Genomic DNA, 16,166 nt, shown 5'->3' with positions numbered 1-16,166 from the left:
GTGTGGAGTACAATGGAAGGAGCAAGAAGAGTAAGAATCAGAGGAGGCCGAGGAAGAGGACGTGGAGGTGAAGGAGTTGGAGGAAGAGGACATGGAGGTGAAGAAGCAAGGCGGAGAGGACGTGGAGGTGAAGGAGTTGGAGGAAGAGGACATGGAGGTGAAGAAGCAAGGGGGAGAGGACGTGGAGGTGAAGGAGTTGGAGGAAGAGGACGTGGAGGTGAAGGAGTTGGAGGAAGAGGACGTGGAGGTGAAGGAGTTGGAGGAAGAGGACGTGGAGGTGAAGAAACAAGAGGGAGAGGACGTGGAGGTGAAGGAGTTGGAGGAAGAGGACGTGGAGGTGAAGAAGCAAGAGGTTTAGAGGAAGTTAGAGGAAGAGGACAAGGAAGAGCAAGAGGAGGACGAGGAGGGGGAAGAAGAAGGGCCAGAGCAGACCCGATATGTCATCATATGGGACAATGTTAGTTTCCATAGGGCTGCTTTGGTCCGCAACTGGTTTACTGATCAGCCACTCTTCATGGCACTGAACCTCCCCCATACTCTCCATTTCTGCCTGGCGCTGGAAAGTCCACGACCGCCATCCCCATCAACACGCAGCCCTTTTACAGGCAATGGAGGAGGCATGTGGAGATATTGAACAGGCATCATGTCAGGCCTGGATACGGCATGCAAGGAGGTATTTTCCCCGGTGCCTTGGACTGGAGGACATCGCATGCGATGTGGATGAGATTTTGTGGCCGGACCCAGAGAGACGGCATGATGTAGGCTGATTGTCTTTTTTTTGTGAATGTATTATTTTGTGTTCCGTGCTGTGTCTTTGTTTTGACGAGTGTGAATAAACACCAATACTTGAAGTTTGGATCCCTGTGTGTTTACAGAACTATGACAAAAGTATGACCTCAAACTGACCTAGCCACCTTATGCACAGAAAAAGAAAAAAACCAGATGTGTTTTGTATTCATACCATTAGTGTGTAGTTGGCACATTATGTGCTTAGTAAGTGATGGCATGTGTTTACTGTCTGATATGAAAACACCATTTTTTTGTCATCTCTGCAAGTGTTTGCAGAGAAGTTCTTGTTGTTTTTTGGCTACAAGTGATGACATGACATTTATTTTTATTCCCCCTCAGACATTTTTTAATGTGGCACGTGAATTTACACGTCGCTTGATCGTTTCTCGAGAAAGGATAAGTTTCCTGGTATTCGCGTGAATCTAAAACGAAACTACAATCCTTACATGTAGGTGGTGTTTAAAGGAGTGGCTGCAGCTCGGATAGAGATCAGATCGCTCACAGACGGAAATCCTCCAGAGATGCGATGCTCAATCCTCGGGTGTGTTCAGTGATGGAGCTGCTTCCTCTCGTGTGTCTCTGGGTCCTGACCTGGTCTGGAGGAATATCTGCTGATCCAAACGGTAGGAAAGGAAAACATTTAGATCATCTTTACAAATGCATGTGTGTCAAATCGATGCGGCAGTCTGGAGCTTTAAGATGATCTGCAGGTTCATGGTGAGATGCGGAAACGTGGACCTGCAGCTGCAGATTGTAGCTGGTTTCCTCAGAGGATGTTGTAAAATAGCGACATGATATGATATAAAATACTTCATCTCCGCAACAAAAGCGATGGAGGACTTCATCATCATTATTTCATTTTTGGTGCTTGTTTTTTTTTCAGAGACGTTTATAACTTTATATATGACGTCATTGGGTCTGCAGAGTATTTGAGGAGGAAGTGAACTGCAGCTCAGTGTTTATCTCCTACTAATCATTAACTTCATAAGATCATAAACAAGACATTATATTCATCAATATAATTACAATAAAGTGACATTAAATTTCTACTTCCTCCATCTTTAGAAGTTCCTGTATGTTCAAGTTTATTTCACTAGTGTTTAAGGTGAAGGGTGAGAACATGTGCAGCACTGATTTCTCATTAATCAGTCCAGTGATATTAAATAATGTGATGAACACAAATTCATCATAAAAGTGGATTATAAAACCCAAATTAATTGTGAAATTTGAAGGAACAGATCTTTAATTGTTTTTAACAGTAGGCCATTTTTGCCATTTTGTCTGTTTTCATCTCTTTATATCTAATACATGATCAATGTGTGCTTTTTCTATTCCAGGACCATTAATCCGCAAGATTATTGTGGCAGAGGAAAATGCTATTGTTCTAAATTGTTCAACTTCCTTCGGTGCTTCGATCAATGAAGGCAACACCTTTAAGTGGATGAAAGATGGATCAAAGACTGTGTATGACACCGGCACTGAGAACCGTAATCAGGATCAAGAGTTCAAAGGTCGAGTTTTTCCTTTTACAGATAAACTACAGTCTGGCAATGCATCCATAGTTATTAATAAAACAAAGGTAGCTGACAGTGGAAACTACACCTGTGATTTTCCGCAAGAAGACCCATCGAGACGATCCAAGATAGAACTTACTGTCCGTAAGTACTTTAATGTGACATAATTTACTTACAGAAGAGACTAGTTCAAGTGTCCATGTTGGACAACAAACTAAATTTTACACAAAGACATTCCAAACATTATTTCAAGTTGTCATCAAACAGACTAACACGTCAACCAGATATCCAGGCTTGAATGGTGGAAGTGAGTCTGTGTTCCCATGCTCAGATGGGAGTGAGATCCAGCACCGGGGGGCAGAGCGACTGGAGGCTCTGCTCCCCGTGATGGTGAGACTGGCAGAGGGAACAGTGAGGTGAATGCAGGAGGACGACCTGAGAGTATGGGTGAGAGGGGCAGTGCCTCAGCACTTTCACCTCCAGCAGTCCAATAGGAGCCTCTATGTTTATGAAAAGTTTATGAAATAACTACTTGTACATTTCTTCCATACAAGTCTGTCATCAGGAGTAAGTTGTTCAGTGTCTTGCAGACATGCCAGCAGCCCATCTTTATTACTTTTAGCGACCAAAGTTCCCAACACAACTGGAAAAGTTAATCTCATGTCAGATTAAAAATAACTATCAGCTGTTATTCTTTGATAAAAATGTTTCTCCGTCACCTCTCCATCATCGGACCCCAGGAAGAATAGCTGCAGTTTTGCTGTAGCTAATGGGGATCCAAATAAAACTATACTATCTTCACATGAAACTGGCAGCAGTTTCAGGTGAAGTGGGACGTACAAATACAGACCTTTCATTAATGGTTAATATCCTGTTTTGGACATAATATTATAATATACATATGTGTATCCATGTTTTTAATCATGTGACAGCTGACATATGATGAAACTACAGGACTGACCATATGAACAGGTTTAGACAGCAGACACTGAGGTGGTCCAAGGGTAGGACTGCAGGTCAGGATGTTAGTAGATATCATATCCTACAGATACATTTATATAGACAGATGGATGATGGTACGACATGATACCTGAGGTCAAATAAAAAAACAAAACAGGAAACAGAGAACTAGATTTGTGGATGTTGTGAAAGCGTTATATAGTTGGTTGTTGTGACAGAGGAAGATGCAGAACTGACTTAACAGTTTATTAAATCATGTTATTAAATCAGATCAAAAAATTGACTCATCCAGGACTTTACCATCAACTCACCAACAACTTTGTCATATCAGCTTGTAAGAACTTTGATACTATAAGATTATAACCCATCCAGGACTGATGTGAACTAGTCTCTTCTGTAAAGGAGCTATGATCTTTATGTAATCTAAGATTGTTTAGTGTTTTTATTTATTTTCAATTTTGTTCAATTTAAATTTTAGTTTCATAATTAAGGTTAATACTTTTGAGTTTATATTTCTTGTTGACTGATGAAATCCTACAGATAAACTCTAAAATGTATTTTGTTTTTCTCTTTTAGATTGCACTACCTTAACCTCTTAGGGCTGATCTCAGTCATAGACACGTCTGCAGTTGTAGACCAGACAGTTGAATCTGTTTTATAAGTTAAAGACCAATAAACACTGATGTGCACATAGCATCACTGTAACATGAATTTTATCAGGTGTTGTGTCATATATTAAACTTAATTGTTAAAGTAACAAAGTTAATCATTTTTGGGATTTAAAATAAAAAAAACAGCTGCTCTGTTATTTTTAACTTTTAGCTTCATGATCTAAATGCAGCATATCAGACATAATTCTATATATCAAGTTAAAATTCACAGAATACAACAATTATTTTGTTTACAGCATCCGTGACAAATTTTAATTGGATAAAGTTATCTGGGTGGAAGATATTTCAGAAAGTGTAGGACAAAGTATCTCCAGCAGATGGACACAGAGCTCTACAAGTCTCTTCAAAGTTAACAAACAACGATGATAACTCTTATCAATAATGCTTAAAACGGTGGATTAAATTCAAATGTAACTTTAAGAAATATTATTTACGTGTCTAACCCTATGAATATGTATTAACATTATTTTTTGTTTAAAATATTAGATAAAACCAATTTTTATGGGTAGGCTATTTTTAACTTCCCTCATCCCAAAGAGAGCAGATACTTCAGATCAAATACATGGACCGACAGGTAATTCCTCTGGTTACAACCTCTGTACGTCATCATCATCCTGACTTCTCATTGGATGAAACCAGAGGAGAATAACGTTGGGATTTACCTCGCAAAAGCATGCTCTTCTCTGATTGGCCAAAGAGTTAAAAGGCTGATAAATGTGTTACTTTAGATTAAAGATCGATGCTAATTGGTTTGTTTTGTTCCTGGGCGTTTACTGATGTCGGATATTTAGTGGATCTTTGGTCAAGTTTTTGTCAAAGTCTTTGAATTTACCAAATTAAACTTCTTACTAAAGTCTTGAAGAATTAATTTATATGTAATACATTGAGATAAACAAATTATAAACAGGTATGTTTTAAATTCAGTTGAACGAAAACGAGTGAAATTTAGTTGTGGGTGTTTAACTTTTCCATATTTGCAACATTTTCCTACTGAATTCTCTGTGTTTACAACATGAATTACTTTTTAATGTAACAACACATATTGTCACCTAAATTGTGAAGTATTTAGTGATTTAATACGAGACCATATTAATTATATTTAGCGTTTTTTTTTCTGAGACAAATGAATGTATCTAACAAAACGAACATTTAAACTTTGAAACGGTGTGTCGCACTTCTGTTGTCACGTTTCCGGTCGACATCAAACATATAATATGTTTAATTATTAACTTTAACATGCTTATATTGGGTCGCATACAACCTCCGCGTTACATTTGGTTAAAAGACAGAACTGAAGAAAACATCCCAGGTGAGTCCTATCTGATGACGACACAGATCATCTCCTCCATAAACGGACACGTTTACTCAACATTGACTCTAATAGTAAAGGATGTTGACTCCGATGATGTAGAAATCCTCGAAAATTAATTTACCATGATCTACAGTTAATATTAATATATCGTCTTTATTTTTAGTAATCTAATGGATGGGCTTGTTTACTTAAGGGACATTCAAAACTAGCATGGTGTCAAGACCAGATTTGTAGATTGTGTTTTTTTTTCTTTTTCTTACTATTTCCTAGTTTAGACTGCAGCAACACACTTTGCTTCTCTTAACTAAAGAGTCGTTTATTTTCCATAGATTGTATGATGTTTCAGCAAGGTGTTTAAATTGAATAATTTCAAGAAACATACAAGTGTCATATTTTATCTCCTTCACTAGTTTATTTGTAATGTATCTTAAAAACCAGGTATAAACACACACCTCTAACTTAGAGCTAGGTTAGAGGAGTAGAGGTATCTTGCATCCAAAGTAAAACTTGGGGATTTCTTTTTCCAAATTGCACTTTGAATGTGGAACTTGTTTCCATGTTGATTTGGTTCCTAGTGAAGGTTTTTTTTTTCTTTTTCCTTTTTTAAATGACATTATGCTAAGGAACCATAGACCGGTGGCTGGGATATGTTAAAGCAGATTGTTATTAATATTGTACTTTCTTAAGATTTTATTAAAAAAATTACACAAATCATAACTTTCAACCAGAAAAACAATCTCAGTATTTTCTTTCTAAATCTGTATTTTTTTCATTATGTTTATATTATGTTTACAGGTACCTGTCCAACTCCCGCAATCAGAACTCTTAACATTAATGATCCAGGGCATGTGGAGTGTAAGGTTGTAGATGCTTCTCCAAAACCAGAAGTGGAGGTGCGGGACAGTACTGGAACCAGAGTTCCTGCTAAAGAAGAGAAAGTCTCTGAAAATGGAAACTACTACATTGTCCTGACTGCTGTTGTGACCATGGAAGGCTACTATCATTGTGTTGTGAAGCAAAGCGAAATCTGTCATCAAATCAAATCCCCTGAGACATATGCATCCCCCCATGGTGAGTTTTTTCTGAAGTTTACATTTTACAATAAATGTAATTTTGTGTTTAATCATATTTTCTGCCCATTAAAACATGTAAACTTAGTCATTCTGTTTGTGACTCATTACAACTGTAATTGGACCCAAACTGTATTTAAGTTGTGAATTATGAATTCGATTTGGAATTGAAATAGATAAATATGTTATCATTAGGTTATAAAAGAGAAACTAGGTGCACGAGATGAGTTTGTTTTTATTTATCAGAATCAAAATAACTTCACCATAAAGAGTTTCACCGTACAGTTCGGCTGTTTAGAAATGTTAAAACACACATAATCCTTGTTCTGTTTCATTCCCTCCTGACTGCCAGTGGCAGTAAACAGAGTGGATATGTCTCCTCGCGCAACACGCAGGTCGAGATTTAATAACAACAAAGTCTACCTGTGTAGGCTACCTGTGCGCCTATAAATACCATCCGGTAGCCTACATCCGGCCTCTTTTATCTAACTTGACGTACTTCGCGGGTTAATCGCTCCGTAGATCCGTGTTTCGGGTCTATATTTTTTTGTTTGCAGGTTTGGGGGAGGTAAGCTCAACTCTGGGTTGGTGGTTTGACAGCCTGCCTGCGACTCTTGGTCGGAGTGCACGTTGTTTCCCTCTAAGGCTGTGGTTGTCAAGCTATCTTGCCTCTCCTTTGTCTATCTGGAGGATTCGAGCGCCCGTGTCTTGGGCTGGCTCGCTCACCAGTCACACAAACTATCTTGTTTGTTGTTGAGCAGATTCCTCCACATGCTAGATGTCCCAGCCGCGTGCAGTGGTCAGCGCACAGCTCTCGTCTGTTGTTTCCTAGCCTGGCTTGGTAAGTATTTTTTATTTAAGCCTTAAAAAAAAAAAAAAAAGAGAAGTTGAGCTAATTGCTCTACTATTGCCGGAGGTTCCGGACGCGTTCTGTGGCGGCCACAGTTCTCGCCTGGATTGCCTGGCTCCACACTCAATTGTTTGAATTGAAAACAGTGGTGTGGGGAGTCTGTTAGATGTTCTGATCGGGTCTCAGTTCTCGCCCAGATTACCTAACCTGACCCTTTATTTTTTGGAGAGGAAGCGATGCTGGCGTGTGCATCGTGTGGCACTCTACTGTTGGTAGAGGATGGCCATGAGTTGTGCCCCCAGTGTCTGGGGGTGGGGCACCTGAGGGAGGCCCTGTCCGACCCCTGCATCAACTGCAGCATTTTGCCGCTCTCGGTGAGAGAGGAACGGCTGCGTCAGGTGGAAGGCCTCCTGTTTGGGAGCGACCTCCCACCCTCTGGGCCGGCTCATGTCAGTGCAGGTTCCTGCAAGAAACACCAGGACAAGCGCAGAGCGGGGCCCCATGACGAGCGCAGTGGCCTTGCGCAGAAGAAGGCAAAGGATGCTCCCTCACGCAGTGAGATGGAGGATTTACGGGCTGAGCTGGAGCAGTTTAAAGCCTTAGTGAGGGAGCCCTCCCCACCTCTGGTGGTCCCCTGGGAGTCGGATTATGGAGATGATGCTATGTCTACCAGGGCTTCAAATTCCATGTTTCAAGGCCGTGACAGTGTGTTTAGCGGTGAGTATCCCTCCCCTGAGCTGCCGTGTCTGGTGGTTGAGCCAGCTAGCATGCAGGCAGAGTCTGGCTCGGAGACATCCCTAAGGTGCTCTGGGAGCACTGAGCTGGGGGCCCCTGCCCTTTGCAGGAAACACTGCGTGCGGCCCTGGCTAAGGTTGGGCTGGATGATGCACCCGATGCCCAACTGGCAGGCAACCTGTTTAAGAGACTCTGAGGTGAGAGTGGACATGCGGTGTGCATGTGTATCACACCCCCCCCTCTCATGTGCCCGTTGAGTGGCAGCAGCCAATCAGGGCTGACTGCACATGCAGTGAACCTGCTGCGTTGGAAGTCCCTGGGAGGAGATGAGAAGGAGACCGGAGCAGAAAGAGTTGTTTGGTTAACTTACCACCAGTTTTATTACTAGTTACAGCTTGTTGTGTGCGTGAAAAGGCAAAAGTAAGTGTAATATGCGTTATTACTATGTTCCTAAACTTGCCTAGTGGTTAAACTGCCTGAATCTGCTGTTTTTATGTGCATACTGAATACCTCTGTTAGTTCTAGTAGTTAACCTGACATTGCAATCAGCTATTCTCGCAGTGTGATGTTTACGCAGCCTATTTAGCCTCTTATGTGTCAATTACATCGCTGTTAATGCGTCACTCACGTGCTGAGAAGAAGCGGTGTAGTTGCGATCCGCGACCACTAGATGGAGCCATAGACCGCTATATGCATTCAAGCCTCTCATTTCAGTACTTACCTTTAAGTGACTGCATTTTTTGTTGATTCGCTGCATATTTTCGTGTATTAAGTTAGTCTTTCCTAATCAAAGATGTAACTGTTTATAATTTCGTTATTCAGACAATTTTGGTGTTAATATTGTTTGTATTTTGTTTCTTGTGTAGACCACACAAATTCCTCCAGCCTAATAAACTGGTAAAAGGAAAGTTCTGCCTCCCTCGTGTTTGGTCAAACACCCCTTGGCGACGTCTATCATCCCTGAACCCTCAGTCTCAGCTACACAACCCATTCTTTCGTCGGACTCCTGTAGCCCCGCCCTTTGATGTCCCGCCCTCGCCTGCTTTTTTGCAGGAGCTGCAGCGCTGCTGGGCAGATCCAAAGGCGTTTGCCCACCATAGCAAGGATGCGCAAGGTCAAAGTTGCACGCCAGTGCCTTATTCATCTCCACCGGTGGCGGGACAGCACCTTTCTTTTGCACGATGTTCCTCTCGGCTCAGTCACGTCGAGGCGAGAGGTGGTGACAACAGATGCCTCACCTCAGGGTTGAGGTGCGGTAGGCTATGGCAGAAGAGGTCAGTCCAGGGGGTTTGGGGCCCTCTGTGGCGGGGACGGCACATCAATGTCCTAGAACTCCGGACTGTCTACCTGGCGCTGAGGCACTTCTTGCGCTTTCTCAGGGGCAAGCATGTCCTTGTCCGTACAGACAACACTTTGACAGTGTTTCATATCAACCACCAGGGGGGAACCAGGTCGCTGGACTCCTTGAACGAGGCCCGGAGATTGTGGATGTGGGCTCATCCTCAATTGGCCTCCTTGAGGGCAATGCACCTCCCTGGCAGTGTTGGCAACGAGATTCCCTCTCACGCCGGCGGCTGCCCCTGGGGGACTGGCGGTTGCACCCCCAGGTGGTGCGGATGATTTGGGATCGATACGGGGAAACCAGTGTGGATCTGTTCGCCTCGGAGTGTACGACTCATTGTCCACTGTGGTTCTCCTTGGCAGAGACCATTGCCCCGCTCGGGATGGACGCTTTTGCCAACACTTGGCCGAGAGGCCTCCGTTATGCGTTCCCTCCGATTCCCCTGGTGATGCCCACGCTTCACAGGGTGAGATTATTGGGTCACAGGGTCCTCCTGGTGGCGCCCAAGTGGCCCTTGAGGATTTGGTTCTCCACGCTCCTCAGCCTGTTGGACCGGGAGCCTTAGCAGCTCCCAGTACAGTCGGACCTCCTGTCCCAGCTGGGTGGGGAGGTGTGGCATCCCTCTCTGAGCCTACTTCAACTCTGGGCCTGGCCGTTGAGAGGGGGGGGGGGGGGGGGGGGTCATTCTTGACAGACCTTGAGCCCTTAGTTTGTGAGACCTTGCAGAATGCTAGAGCTCCTTCCACAAGAAGGGTGCATTCGCATTGTTGGGCCGCTTTTTCCTCCTGTTGCAGGGACGGGGGTTTTGACCCGGTCTCCTGCCCGTTACAAGTTGTACTGCGGTACCTACAGTATCTGTTTGATGCTGACCGGGCGGCCTTGACCTTGAAGGTGCACGTAGCGGCTATTTCTGTCCACCATGGCCACATCGATGGCAGGCCAGTGGGTGTGCATTACTGGGTGGCGCAGTTTCTGCGGGGTGCCAGGAGACTACGCCCCCCCCCCAGAGTGCAGCGTGCAGCGGCATGGGACCTGCCGCTGGTCCTGCAGGCCTTGGGCGAGGCGCCCTTTGAGCCTATGGCAGGGGGTCCTTGGAAACAACGTCATGGCGTAACAACGTTGGCTGTTACGTCTGCCAGGCGTGTGAGTGAGCTCCACGGCCTTTCTGTCAGTCCTACATGCCTTCGGTGGAAGGCGGACGACTCGGGAGTGACCCTGTGGCCAAATGTCGCTTTCCTGCCAAAGGTGTTACCCCCTGACCATGACAATCAGACAATAGAGTTGGCAGCATACCATCCTCCCCCGTTTGAGTCCCGGCTGGAGGAGCGGGCTAATTTGCTGTGCCCAGTCCGGGCGTTGCAGCTGTACCTTCAGGCGACACAGAGCTTTCGCTCTGAGCTCTGAGTAGTTGTTTGTTTGCTACAGTGGAGCGCACAAGGGCCGGGCCCTGTCGAAGCAACGGCTCTCCCACTGGATTGTTGACACAATCAAACGGGCCTATGACGTGGCAGGTAGACCTGCCCCTTCAGGCGTTGTCTGTCATTCCACCAGGGGTGTGGCCACTTCCTGGGTGGCGATGAGAGGGGTACCATTGTCGGAGATCTGTGCAGCGGCATCCTGGACGGCGCCGTGCACCTTCTCCAGGTTCTATCGCCTTAACGTGGCCTAGGGGTCCACGCTGGCATCAGCCGTTCTGCCTTTGGCTTCTGCGGCTGACCACTAGGTGGGTGTTGTTCCTCGTGACAGTGCTGGTATGAGTCATCCACTCTGTTTACTGCCACTGGCAGTCATCCAGGAATTCACAGAACCATAGTTACATCCGTAACTTCCGTTATCAATGTTAAATAGTCCAGACTGTAAACCAGATGTTAACTTGAGGTGTCATATTTTATCTCCTTCAATAGTTTATCTGTAATGTATCTTAAAAACCAGGTATAGACACACTCTAACCTAGAGCTAGGTTATAGGATTGGTAGAGGTATCTTGCATCCAAAGTAAAACCTGGGGATTTCTTTTTCCTTTAAAGAAATGACACTTTGAATGTGGAACTTGTTTCCATGTTGATTTGATTCTTAGTGAACTTTTTTTTCTTTTCCCTTTTTTAAATTACATTATGCTAATTAACCATAGACCGGTGGCTGGGATATGTTTAAAGCAGATTGTTATTAATATTGTACTACTTTCTTCAGTTTTTATAAAAAACTGTCATTATTTGTGTTTCCATTTATTATCCATGAATGTTTTCCTTTTCATAGCCTCATCAGCTGAGCAGCACAGAACCTGAATTATCCAGAAATAATCCAGAAATTAAAATGAACAGTGATTTATTGAATATATTATGACACTACTAAAACCCGATATTGCAAAGTAATTGCCAAAACTGGTAAAATTTTGGCTATACAAGTAGTTTTTTTAAATGTTAGTATTCATAACCTAAGAAAAACACAGAGGATAGGATTTATTGCAAAGCCGAGGGTTAATTGAGTTGATATGTGACAGAAATTACAGCAAAATTTATTCTGGTGAGGAATCCACAAGCTGGTTGTTGCATAACTTCAACATCCCTGTTCCTATAAATCACTTAATAAGCACTTGTTTTTCACTGGAATTGAAAAATCCAAAAAATTACACAAATCATAACTTTCAACCAGAAAAACAATCTCAGTATTTTCTTTCTAAAACTGTACTTTCTTTTCATTGTGTTTATATTATGTTTACAGGTACCTGTCCAACTCCTGTTATCAGACATGTTAAATCTAATGATGGAGTGCATGTGGAGTGTAAGGTTGTAGATGCTTCTCCAAAACCAGAAGTGGAGGTGCGGGACAGTTCTGGAACCAGAGTTCCTGCTAAAGAAGAGAAAGTCTCTGAAAATGGAAACTACTACATTGTCCTGACTGCTAATGTGCCCAAGGAAGACAACTATCATTGTGTTGTGAAGCAAAGCGAAATCTGTCATCAAATTAAATCCCCTGAGACATATGCATCCCCCCATGGTGAGTTTTATCTGAAGTTTACATTTTACAATAAATGTCATTTTGTGTTTAATCATATTTTCTGCTCATTAAAACATAAACTTAGTCATTCTGTTTGTGACTCATTACAACTGTAATTGGACCCACACTGTATTTAAAGTAACTTTTCCACCTTAATATAATATTTTCAGTCATTGTGATGGTACATCAACTTCCAACAGGTTTAATGACACCTCTGTCATGGTCTGAGGGGTCTGTATCCCCTTCACTGGCACTATGTAACTTTGAGGTGCATGGTAGGAACCCTTCCACACTAAAAAACTACACATTTTTACGGCTTTGACTGCTTTACGGCATACGTCACTTCCCCCTCCTTCCCGATTCGTAGTCGAGACGAAAATGGGTGGGGCGTGGAGCGCAGAGCTCAGCAGAAACTGGTATAATGGCCGAAGCAGCGAAAAAAACAAAGAAAATTAAAGTTTTATCGGAGGAGGCGAAAAAGGAAAGCGGGAGAGTAACAAGCTAAATGCCCGGACAAGAATAAACATTGGCCCGGCGTTCACTCGCTGGCGTGAGATGAAAGACGAGGAGGGATGTCCGACCGGTGGGGATTTACGGGGATAAAACAAGAGACAGAATTGTTATGATACAAATGTAAATGTAGAGTTCTATGTTCAATAAGAATCAAAATTAGTACACACACACATACACACACACACACAGCCACACAGACATGTACACACACACACACACACACACACACACACACACACACACACACACACACACACACACACACACACACACACACACAGTCATATACATACACGCACACACACACATAGATATATATACACTGGCTTGTTCACCTGCATGCTTGCTCTGTAGTTTTTGGGGTATTTATAAATACTCCACCCCCTTATTAAAGCAATAAATGTAAAGCTTTATGTAAATTCTCCTGGCGTGGTACAACAGCATGTTTTAATATGGCCATGATTTATTACTGTTTATACATTGATGGACGGTTGTCATACAATCACACTTTCTAGTAGTTTAGTAATTCTGATTGTTCTTGAGACCAGCATTGTTTCCAGAACAGTTTCTAAACACTTTTGCTTCAATGTTCGTAAGGGAGATACAATAAGTATCCTATAAGAGGAGAATCCTGGGATGCTAGTCAGTATAGTCGGTATAAATGCATAGCTCATATATGTCAAGTAAAACACCCTATTGCTGAATCTTCCTGCACCACATCTGGTAAACTCATTCAATGCAACACGTCCCTGAAGGCAGAGTCAAACCTGCACAGCCATCCAGATCATGGGAGGGAACTACAGCCTTCCCAACTGTGGCAACGGCACAAAGATGATGATGCAGCCGAGGCTGCTCCATCTGACACGCGAGGAATCAGTGTCAGCAAAGGTTTTACTGTGACCAGCATGCTGGGAAAGACAGTTTTCTGCTGATGAGCCTGTTTATTTGGGGGGCACTACTGGAAGAGGACCAAAGGGGATTCCTGGTGTTGTTACTCACCAAAACTATTGATTAGTTTTAAAAACATTTTTTTTATAGTTTGTTTAGTTGTTTTCAGTGACCTTTTCCTCACTGGTTGAAACACATTAACAGAATTTACTGTAACATAATTTCAGATTGTTGAAAATCTCCAGACTGACTGTTGAATGTGTTTTTGAATCTCAGAGCTGGTGGGAGTAAAGTTGTCAGAGCTGAGCGTAGAGAGGCGTCCTTCTTCCTGATGATCAAAGTGTCAGAAAGACGAGGACTTTACAGCATCACCTCCTCACCACTGAGACCAACACTAATATTTAGCTGTGAGCTCAACCAGGAGGAACCTGGACATTAGATCAACCTCACAGAGAATCAGTGGTTTATTCTCTAATCTTAGATTTTACATTTCAGGAACACAAAGGCTTTTCTGTTTTGGTTTGGAATAAACTGTACATCATATAAAATGCCATCCTGAGTGCTGAATTCATATTTTGTGATTTATTTCAGGTTCCTACACAGGATGGCATGTTTCAGCTGGAGTCATTAGCACTGCTGTTGTTTTTGTTGTTATAATAGTTTTACTTGTACTTGTACTTGTACTTGTACTTAAAAGAAGATATAAAGGAAAATATAGCAGACCAAACTAACAGTGGTAAGTGTATTATTATTTATTTCACTTTATTGGAAACAACAAAAACAAAACTCATGGATTCTTATTGGATTTTTCTTTCTTCAGATTCTTAAACAGACACAAAAACAAACTGACCTTTGACCCTGCCATCCGTGTGCTGTTCTGCATCTTTCCTGTGAGAATCACTACAAGTTTGAAGTCAGAGTAGAAACTGTGATTCGCCTCCTTTTATTTCAGCCAGTTTGAGAGATGAGTGTTTCTGGATTTGTTATACTGTAGATCTGAGACGGTTGAACTCTGAAGCTCATTCTGCTTTAATGTACAAAATAGGATTTGTATCCTGTTGCCATGACGGCTCCTCCCTAAACCAACCCTTCCCTAAACTGTCTGATTGATCTGTCTTCCCTATCAATATCAAAATGTTTAACTATTTACAAATAGTGTTAAAATCAATATTTAAACACAGTAACTTTTAAATCCGAGATCTGAACACTGCAGCTGGAAGTTTGACAAACTTTAAAATCAATTACTTATTCTTTTTTTTTTTTAAACCTTTACTCAAATGCTGATTATTTTTTTTATATATTTTGTGAGAAGATGAACCATCAGATTTGTGACGTGATGAAGATGTTACAACCTTCCTCGTCTGATGAAGAAACGGAAACATCATTTGCATCAAGTTACATCTTTGATAAGAGCTTTAAGAATATTGTAAAAAGTGTATTTTGATGAACAGGTTCATTTTTTTATACTTCACATTAGCGTGCAGATAAACTGATTAGTATTTTTAATGTTGCTTCGTCATAAATGTTTTACATGTGTGAGAACTTCTGACAGCAGCTCTTCCAGTAAACTTAAATGGAAATTATTGAAATACTTGCCTCAGTATATATTAACCACAAATCATCCAATTCCAAAGTCAATAAAATGACAGTTTGACTGCCTGAAATGTCAAAGTAATTCTGTCCACATATAATAATAAATGCTGAATATGAAAGTCGACTTCTGTTGCCTCTTTTTTTTTAAGAAACAGATAAGGAATTGGTGTCTTTTCTTTCTTTTAAACTATGAAAATGTGGAAACTGCTCATATTTTTAATCAGAAGAGATTTTTAAGAAGTTTTGATATTGAAGTAGATTTTTCTTCTGACGTGACTTGAAGTCATGTTCTGAATGAAACAGCTCTGCATGTGTTATTCAGTTATTTGTATATTTATCAATGATCAAATCCGGAGAGAAAGTAGCAACATCAGAATAAATGATCATGAACTCTCCTACTTTTGTGTTTATTTAAAAGTACTTTGCTCAATATCGGTAGTAAAATTGAAGATGAACAATGCCAAATTAATAACAAATGATTACAACATGTGAGTAACATTCACAGGTGTTTAGTGGAAATACCATTGAAATACTGCAGTACTCGTTTTAAACAAAGGAAAATCACATTTAACACATTTTAAAGAAGTTGTTTTGGGAATGACCTCTAAGGAGAGTCAGAGGAGAGGGAAGTTGTTGTGACCACATCTATCTCTCTCTCACACACAAACACACATAGGCTACACGAAGACATAAGTATGAAGACTAGGAGTCAAGAAACATGGAAAGAAAACAACCATATGAAAAAAATATACTGTGAATAGTATTGTAGCGACCCTCTCTGCCTGTCACCGGAATGCACGGGATGTCATAAATGGTGCGTGCCGGTGGTGGGGGGGTTCAGAACCCCGGGTTTTCTTCTTCTGTTGTTCTTTTTAAGGTGTTGTTTTAAATTCTACCGGAGACGTTAGACGTTAGAGAGTCAGTCTGCCGTTG

The 16,166-nt window shown here is 41.9% G+C and overlaps 1 protein-coding gene across 3 annotated transcripts in view; it reads left to right on the top strand.

The window, feature by feature from the left end:
• The first annotated feature begins 1,117 nt into the window (after positions 1 to 1,117).
• The window catches only part of LOC133448462 (butyrophilin-like protein 2), a 51,649-nt gene continuing 36,600 nt past the window's right edge, over positions 1,118 to 16,166 (top strand). For 2 of the 3 annotated variants that reach the window (XM_061727020.1, XM_061727021.1), the window contains exons 1-6: positions 1,118 to 1,412; positions 2,127 to 2,447; positions 3,840 to 3,854; positions 5,217 to 5,243; positions 6,042 to 6,317; positions 11,964 to 12,239. In XM_061727020.1, the coding sequence (XP_061583004.1) occupies positions 1,316 to 1,412; positions 2,127 to 2,447; positions 3,840 to 3,854; positions 5,217 to 5,243; positions 6,042 to 6,317; positions 11,964 to 12,239 (1,012 nt within the window). In that variant the 5' untranslated portion in view covers positions 1,118 to 1,315. The remainder of the gene's footprint in view (positions 1,413 to 2,126; positions 2,448 to 3,839; positions 3,855 to 5,216; positions 5,244 to 6,041; positions 6,318 to 11,963; positions 12,240 to 16,166) is intronic. The other variant, XM_061727019.1, reaches the window with a different exon arrangement.

Source organism: Cololabis saira, chromosome 8 (genome assembly GCF_033807715.1).
Source record: "Cololabis saira isolate AMF1-May2022 chromosome 8, fColSai1.1, whole genome shotgun sequence".
NCBI classification, from domain to species: Eukaryota; Metazoa; Chordata; class Actinopteri; order Beloniformes; family Belonidae; genus Cololabis; species Cololabis saira.
Note: the sequence above shows the minus strand (reverse complement) of the source record. Positions and strands in the feature narration are given on the sequence as shown.